Source organism: Scyliorhinus canicula, chromosome 7 (genome assembly GCF_902713615.1).
Source record: "Scyliorhinus canicula chromosome 7, sScyCan1.1, whole genome shotgun sequence".
In the NCBI taxonomy this organism is placed as follows: Eukaryota; Metazoa; Chordata; class Chondrichthyes; order Carcharhiniformes; family Scyliorhinidae; genus Scyliorhinus; species Scyliorhinus canicula.
In genome coordinates this window covers 168,465,228-168,473,771 of record NC_052152.1, presented here as the reverse complement: position 1 = coordinate 168,473,771, position 8,544 = coordinate 168,465,228, and the positions used below count along the sequence as shown (strand labels likewise).

General features: G+C 43.1%; 1 protein-coding gene across 5 annotated transcripts in view; it reads right to left on the bottom strand.

Moving 5' to 3' along the window:
* Positions 1 to 249: 249 nt before the first annotated feature.
* Positions 250 to 8,544, bottom strand: part of LOC119969523 (protein FAM110B-like) — a 30,995-nt gene continuing 22,700 nt past the window's right edge. For 2 of the 5 annotated variants that reach the window (XM_038803233.1, XM_038803229.1), the window contains exon 2: positions 250 to 2,320. In XM_038803233.1, coding sequence (XP_038659161.1) covers positions 1,083 to 2,093 — 1,011 coding nt within the window. In that variant the 5' untranslated portion in view covers positions 2,094 to 2,320 and the 3' untranslated portion in view covers positions 250 to 1,082. Of the gene's footprint in view, positions 2,321 to 7,415; positions 7,536 to 8,544 lie in introns of all 5 variants that reach the window. The other 3 variants (XM_038803230.1, XM_038803232.1, XM_038803231.1) reach the window with 3 other exon arrangements.

Below are 8,544 nucleotides of genomic sequence, written 5' to 3'. Positions count from 1 at the left end.
TTGGGAATGGAGATGGAACTTCTGCATCCAGGACCTATCTATAATTTTTAAAAGTGCATGGAGTCTTCCTGAATCTGTGAAAATCCAGTCCATAGGATTAGATACTTAAATACATCAGTATCAATTTATTGGCCAATACAAAGCTGTTTCGAACTGGGAGGCTGAGTCTAACTGGACAGATAGTGTATGGCGTTCAAGTTCAGATACTCAAATTGCTTTACACAGAATATCAAGTATACACTGCAAAGATTAAATTCAAAATATTGAACACTCAAACCCACATTTATTGACATTTAATTAAAAACAGTAGCAAAATATCAAATTACAATCTTTAAATAATATACAAAATTCACAATGATACAGAAGTAACAAAGTTAGCCTCTCATGTGAGATGCCTATATACAGCAGAATTGACAGGAAGGGATTTCTAGTGTTGTGTTTTACGCTCAATAAGTTCAACATTTACTAATACCACATAGGAAGATAACATCCTAGTGTTTGGAATCGGAGATGCAGCAAGTCTATGAATACCTGAAAGAGGAATGATGAGATGTTTGGGGTAGACACAGAGGTATTTGTACCTAAGGCTTAAACTAACTATTCGCCTAGACGTCAGCACATGCTATTTCATTTACTATTCTTAAGCTTTTAAAAAAAAACTTACCAGATAGATGTAGATTTGTACACATTCTTTGAATAAGTTTGTCTAGTTCAACTATTTAAAATTCTGGATTAAAGAAAAACTAGGTATTATTTTTTTGGTTTAGTGGTACATCTGTTCACACATTCAGTGGACGAGTTTCATGCTTTTGAACTAAATCACATGAACAATCCAGTTCAATTCAGTTAATATCCTGCAAGCTGAAACACGCACGAAAATTAGAAATTTTCAATTTGTTGAGTCCTATATTCACAGTTTACACTGTCCATCAACAGGACAGCCCTTTAAAACACATACCCCTAAACGTAGTAGGTGGCAGTAATGAGCAATACGTTGGAGTTCCAATGTCACAATTAAATCATGAGTTCAATGTCAGAGGCAAGATCATGCAGTCTTCACCATTGTCCCAGGATCTCTTCACTTATACTGGTGACACCCTCTGTGGCTCCTTGGCTTCCCTGCAGCTATACAGCCACTTAATGACCCTGGCATTGCGCTCAATAATGGAGATCCCATAGGGGATGCGCTCACTTGGCCTCTCCTCAACCACGTTGCTGTATTGGGAACGGTTGTACTCAGAGCTGAGGTTGCTAGCACTATAGAGCTTGAGGGATATTATATCAGAGCTGGCCCGGGCCAAGCATTCCATTCCCATGCTCTCCAACTCCTCAGGGTCCAGGCCGCAGTAGTTGAAGAATCGTTCCAAGTTGGCACTGACGCGGGAGTAGCGGTCACTCAGGTCAGACTTGGAGCGGTGCAGGGAGAGCTGTTGCCGGGCTGCCAGCTCGGGACAGGCTTTCCTGGGTGAGCCCCTGGAGCTGGTGACAGATGAAAGCCTCGATCTGGCCACAGATGGGCATTGTGGCCTCCGGACACACCTGCTAACATTGGGACGCACATCCACACGCCTCACTGCAGCATTATGAGCCGGCACAAAGATGCTGCTATGTAGCTCAGGCCTGAGGCTGTTCCCAGGTTCCACGAGTCTGTGGCTCTGCAAGTTTCCAGAGTTGGAATCGGTGGCCTGTTCCGCAGAGCTTGGCTGGCTCGCTGGTAGGTTTGGATTATCATTGATTAGATTTCTGAGACTTTCTAGGTTCAACGCTCCTCTCCAATCAGCATTCTCTGTCCTGCAGGTCACAGCACTGGGGGCTTTCCTGGGGCTGTGGTGGATCCGCCTGATAGCAGGAGACAGAACAAGTTCAGTTGCCTTCACTGGCTCTTGTCGGGTACTTGCTACCTGCTGACTCTTCACGTATTTTAATTTATCAGCTTCCAGACGCTCCACTGCACTCTGCTTCTGGCGACTGCTCTCCATCTGCTTTCGCCGACTGCTCTCCATCTGCTTTCGGAAATAATCAGGTCCTTTATTCAGGATCCGGAAAGGAATTGCCGAAGTTAAAGTAGGGGGACCAGAGGCTTGTTTTAGCATTTCCTTTTTTATCACTTTCTGCTTGCTGTAACCAGTGACCTGGACTCAGTATTCACATTTACTCAGTGTTATTGGGGCGCAAGACTCATTTCTCCGATCCAAACAGCTGAATGCCTCAGTGAAAATCCCAGCAGAATTTCATTCAAGTGTCCTAATCACTTGGTCGGATTCAAGATTTCTGCTTTAACTTGCTTCTTATTTACAGTCTTGTGGATGTCTCCAGTCTTCTGAAAGAGACAAAGAATATTATCGTCAAGCTTCAATTTTTATAAATCTGAAAACCTCAACAAAAAATACTCGCTGGTTGTTCAGTTAAATCCTATATAAGTTTAAACAAATTCCACAAGTTGTCCACTGAACCTACCTCGTCAGTTGATCACATCCGCTGTTCAACTGAATCAAACCCACTTTATTAATCTGTTCCATGATAAGTAAATATTGAAAATCTAGAACGTGCCAGCAGTTGGAGAGGACCTCTTGACTGAACATTTGTAGCTTGGACTTGCAAATGACTGGTCTTCCCAAGTCCAGAAATAGATCCAACAGGAAGTTGGCCAACCTACTAACCTGGTACACTGGGTAACTGAAAATATCCAAAGTTAGTGAGCGGCCATTTCAAATATTGAAACAGTGCAGTAACTCTGGCAGAACAAGTACTGATAGAAAATACAAAATGATCCAGTGAAGTGGCAAAATCACTCATACTTAAATTACCCCAACGCCTGTTGTGATATGAACATTTCTGAATGCAGTTCTTTCCACCAAGCCCCTAACCCATCACAGATTTTAGTTACCGGGGTAACCCAGTGAAAGACAAAGACGGGGAAGTGACGAGTTTGCAAAAGCAATAAAAGTGTAAACGAAAGAACTTTTATTAATGTACGGAGTCTGCACGTCCTCCCCGTGTGTGCGTGGGTTTCCTCCGGGTGCTCCGGTTTCCTCCCACAGTCCAAAAATGTGCGGGTTAGGTGGATTGCCCATGCTAAATTGCCCGTAGTGTCCTAAAAAGTAAGGTTAAGGGGGGGGAGGGTTGTTGGGTTACGGGTATAGGGTGGATACGTGGGTTTGAGTAGGGTGATCATTGCTCGGCACAACATCGAGGGCCGAAGGGCCTGTTCTGTGCTGTACTGTTCTATGTTCTATGTATGTGATACTTACGCCTTAATTGCCTCATTGATTATTTTAAATGCAACAAAATAGTTTTAAACATGCATTTAATCAGTTAGATTTCTGAGGTGCAATTTTTCTTTTTCTTGTTAATTATTTATTGATGTGATTTTTAAAAAATGAACGAAACAGTGTCCCCACAATGAATTTCTGAATGGACAATAACATTTGAATTAAATTTAGAATTCACAACGTCAGGGTGTTCCAAAGCATTTTACAACCTATGAAGTACTTTTGAAGTGTCGTCAGTGTTGTGATGTAGGAAACATGGCAGTAAATTGCACACAGCAAGGTCTAACAAACAGCTCCAAGACAAATGGCCAGATAATCAGTTTAGTGATGTGAACTGAGGAGCAGACACTGGGCAGGGTAGCACAGCACGCTTCCCTGTACTTCTTAAACACAATCCCAGAATATTTCTCCTGTGAGGGCAGGCTTGGCCTCAGTTTACCATGTCAAGATGGGGCACCTGTGATAGCATCCCATTTTCTATTGGGACTGGGTAAAAAAAATCATTTTGGGATTAAGGAATTCTCATCAAACATGAACAAAGAACAAAGAAAATTACAGCACAGGAACAGGCCCTTCGGCCCTCCCAGCCTGCACCGATCCAGATCCTTTATCTAAACTTGTCGCCTGTTTTCCAAGGATCTACTTCCCTCTGTTCCCCGCCCGTTCATATATCTGTCTAGCTGCATCTTAAATGATGCTATCGTGCCCGCCTCTACCACCTCCGCTGGAAAAACGTTCCAGGCACCCACCACATTCTGCATAAAAAACTTTCCACGCACATCTCCCTTAACCTTTCCCCCTCTCGCCTTGAAATCATGACCCCTTGTAATTGACACCCCCACTCTTGGAAAAGCTTGTTGCTATCCACCCTGTCCATACCTTTCATAATTTTGTAGACCTCAATCAGGTCCCCCCCTCAATCTCCGTCTTTCCAATGAAAACAATCCTAATCTACTCAACCTTTCTTCATAGCTAGCACCCTCCATACCAGGCAACATCCTGGTGAACCTCCTCTGCACCCTCTCTAAAGCATCCACATCCTTCTGGTAATGTGGCGACCAGAACTGCACGCAGGATTCCAAATGTGGCCTAACCAAAGTCCTATACAACTGTAACATGGCCTGCCTACTCTTGTACTCAATACCCCGTCCGATGAAGGCAAGCATGCTGTATGCCTTCTTGACCACTCTATCGACCTGCGTTGCCACCTTCAGGGTACAATGGACCTGAACTCCCAGATCTCTCTGTACATCAATTTACCCCAGGACTCTTCCATTGAGCGTATGAAGAGGCATCCCGTCTGAATGTCAGCAACTCTTACACAGTAACTGGGAAATTGGGCCAACAAAACATTCATATCCTATTCACTTCTTGTAGAATGCTTTCAGCAAAACGATAAGTGGCACCATAGCCAGGACTCTCCTCCACAGTGGAGGATTAATGCAAACTCAGGGTGGTGAACCCTACTACTGCTTCAATATCATGATCAGATTTTTCTTGAGCCCTGGCTCCACCAGGACTGCTGCTGTTTGCTTGTCTGCTGCAAACAGATGATGGGTGTGGGATCAGGCAGGGTGGAGGCATTGTCACAGTCCCTGCAGGATTTCCTTCGTGTTGGCTTACAGTTGCTCCCTGGGGCTACTGCATGGAAGATGAAGCAAGCTCCAAGTTCTCCCAATGGAAGGAAATGACCACTTTCCTCTACAGAATAACTTTGCTATTTTCCAGAACACAAATGACAGAAGCCTGTACGTATTTCTTTCTCAACTTAAGACATTTAGTAATAATAATAACAATAATAATAATAATAATAATAATAATAATAATATTTATTGTCACAAGTAGGCTTACAATGCAATGAAGTTACTGTGAAAAGCCCCTAGTCGCCACACTCCGGTGGCTGTTTGGGTACACGGAGATAGAATTCAGAATGGCCAAATTACCTAACAGCACATCTTTCGGGACTTGTGGGAGGAAGCCGGAGTACCTGGAGGAAACCCACGCAGACACGTGGAGAACGTGCAGACTCCACACAGACAGTGACCCAAGCCGGGAATTGAACCTGGGAGCCCTGGCGCTGTGAAGCAACAGTGCTACCCACTGTGCAGCAGAGACAGTGGCATGTTTAGAAAGTTTCCTTTAGCATATCATGTGAAGGCCCTTCCTGCTGATTGCCTCCCCCCCCCCCCTTTTGTTTATTTTTTGCTGTTATCATTTAGATCCATGGATGCTTAATAGACATATATCGTAAAGTCAAGCAGGGTAAAATGGGTTTTTAAAAAAAAACACTCTACTAGCTTTGGACAACAGAACTCATATTTTTGGTATCCTAGAGATGGGATGGGAATCAGTTCGATTGGTTGGCTGCTGGCCAATGGATTGCTCAAAAGGCCTTATTCCCCCGGTAACAGGTGGTGATTGGATCCTGCCTGGGTGTGAAGATTTCTGGAGACCCAAGGAAAGTAGACCTGGACTACAGAGAAAAAGGACTTGCTCTCTCTCCTCTCTCCAGAAGTACAATGAGCTGCTGTATTTCTGAAACTGCAGAGACCTGAATGAATCTCCAGTGAAAACTAGGACAGACTGGAAATGGTTTGAATATAAAACTATATATAACATTTACAAACCTGGTGATGGTAATCATTGGGCAACCAAGGGCCAAAGACTTTAGGTATTTTTCTAAGAATTATTGGTTAGTTCAAGCGTGTTGTGACTCTGGGTCAAGGGAGGCTGGAACTGACCATGCCCTGGCCCCAGGTGTCATAACAATTAATAAATTAATATGAAACCCTAAATGCACTTTAATTATTAGCTTCATATGTTCTTGCAGAACCAAAGCTGAAGTAATCCTTTTAGAATTAAATAGAAAATCTCCAATGTGCCCAGAACATGGTTTTATACCTTTAAAGTCACATAATGTATATGCTTGTCAAGACTGAACAAGTTAGTTCCAGTACTCAGAAATTAAATAAATGCTTTCTAATGTAACATTAAACAAAAGATACTTAGACTTAAAAATCTCTGCTCAATGTAAAACTTACAATAGTAATTATATTAATATGAATGTCACAGTCATTTGGTAAGCAGAGAGGTAAACAAAGAAAGACACAAAGAAACAGAGACAATGGGAGAGACACAAGGCAAAGAGACAGACAGACGCCACCCCCGCTCCCCACCCTGACAGAGCAGGGCAGAATTCAGGATTATGAAATACAGCCCCGAGGAGATTGAATCCATTTAATTAGAGAGCAGTGCATTTTTCTGATTAGAGAGCACTGCATTTTTCTGATTTCTACTTTAATCTTATATGTCCTCAAATTCTACTTGCTTACTTTAGTACTTATTGGCAGGGAGAAATCCTTGGGCACTTATAGTATAGAAGCATAAAATTGTTACCACACAGAAGGTGGCCACTTGGCCACTCATGCTTGTGCTGGCTCTTCTGAGGAGTAATTCATGTACTGTCACACCCCTGCTCTTTTCCCACATCTTCCTTTTCAGATATTTAGAAAATGTAGAAAAATATACAGCAGTTATTTGTCTTGTCATCTGCAAACTTTTTGAAACATGCCCCTACATTTAAATCCAAATCATTTATATTGTTATGGGCCAGGGTTTAGAGAACCCCAAAGTGTATCATGGAGTTCACCTGACCCACAACTTTTTATAAATTGTGGGATGGGGAGCACACAGTGCACACTACAGGTGTGGTACAGCAGAAATCGAAAGTCTTTTTTTTTTTAAAAAGCAAAACAACGTTTATTCTATGAACTCAAGTTAATCTTTTTAAAACATACAGTAAACATCTTAGCAACCATCAATTCAAATACAACCCCCAAGGAATACGACACTCAATAATCCTTAATAACTTCCCAAACAACATCCAGAAGACAAAAGCAACACCTTTCAACAGAAGCACATCATAAATCTGAATTCACGAAATGAACAAGAGATAGTTTTTTCATAGCAGAGAGATTAACAGTACACCTGCTTTGCCTGGCTTTAGCTCCAGCATTGAAAATGAAACTAAAACACACTTGCATAAAACAAAAGTAAAAAGCTGACAGACAGCCCAGCTCCACCCACTCTGACATCACTGTAAACACCCATTTCTTAAAGGTATTCTCACATGACAATATATACCATAAAAAGCAGCGGACCTCATACTGAGCTCTGTGGAATCCTACTAGAAAAAGTCTTCCAATCCCCAAAACGCTCATCAACTTGTGAGGTTTCAGATTAGAAGACAGGCAAGTGTGGTGTCTATAATTCAAAAGAGACAAATCTTAGCCAGGCAACTTTAGCTCTAGTAACCCAAAAGGATAGAGAATAATGGAATTAATGTTAAGAGATAGGCTGGAGCAAATAATATTTCTGTAGCACTAACTGAGAAAGAAAAAAAAACTTGCATTTATATGATAGGCACGATTTAACTAAATGGAAACCAAGTGCAATAGTGAGTATATTTAGCCGCGTGTTTCCTGGCGCTCGTAGCATCGAGAAACAGAAGGCTATACAACGCAATCCACGTTTGATAAGGGGCCTCAACTGGTAACGCGTGGCCAAGGCCGCACATAGCCCCGTTTTTGTACACGGAGGTGCTCCTCATTTTTAATGACATCCCGATCTCCGAGGCCCCCAAAGCAACCCTGATCCCCAAAGCACTATGGGAGGAGAGGGTACCCAGTCCCCCCTCACCCCTTCCAACACCAACATAGGGCAGCCTCAGCCCGATCGTACCCACTCACAAAATGCCAGCTTGGCACCTTGGCTGTGCCAACCTGGCAGTGCCAGGCTGGCACCAGCAATATCAGATACTACTCTGCCCAAAGGGCATGCATCTGGGGGCCTCTGATCCCTGGGAGACCCAATGAGTGCTGCTCTGTCTGGTCGCTGCTTGTGTAGACTAGTGCTGAATGGCACTCACTGAGGCGAAGGAGATTAATCCGACGCCTCGGGTAACTCAGGAACCTGCACATTAAAGAGAGACTAGCTGTCTCGCTTTAATATGCAGATTTGCTAATAAAAGTGATCCCACCCACAATGGGCAATTTAACTTCGCAACAGCTCATGAGATCGCGCTTTGCAAGCAGAGTCCGGTCTCTTATTGGCTATGCTGTTCCACGGCAAGACCCTTTTCGGGCGCCGCATGGCCGTTCAATCACGCACGACACCGTCTACTACTCAGACCTTCCTAAAGCACTGTAAATTAAAGCCAATAAAGTACTTTTAAAGGTGTTAGCACTGTTGTAGGGATGTATCAGTTAGTTTG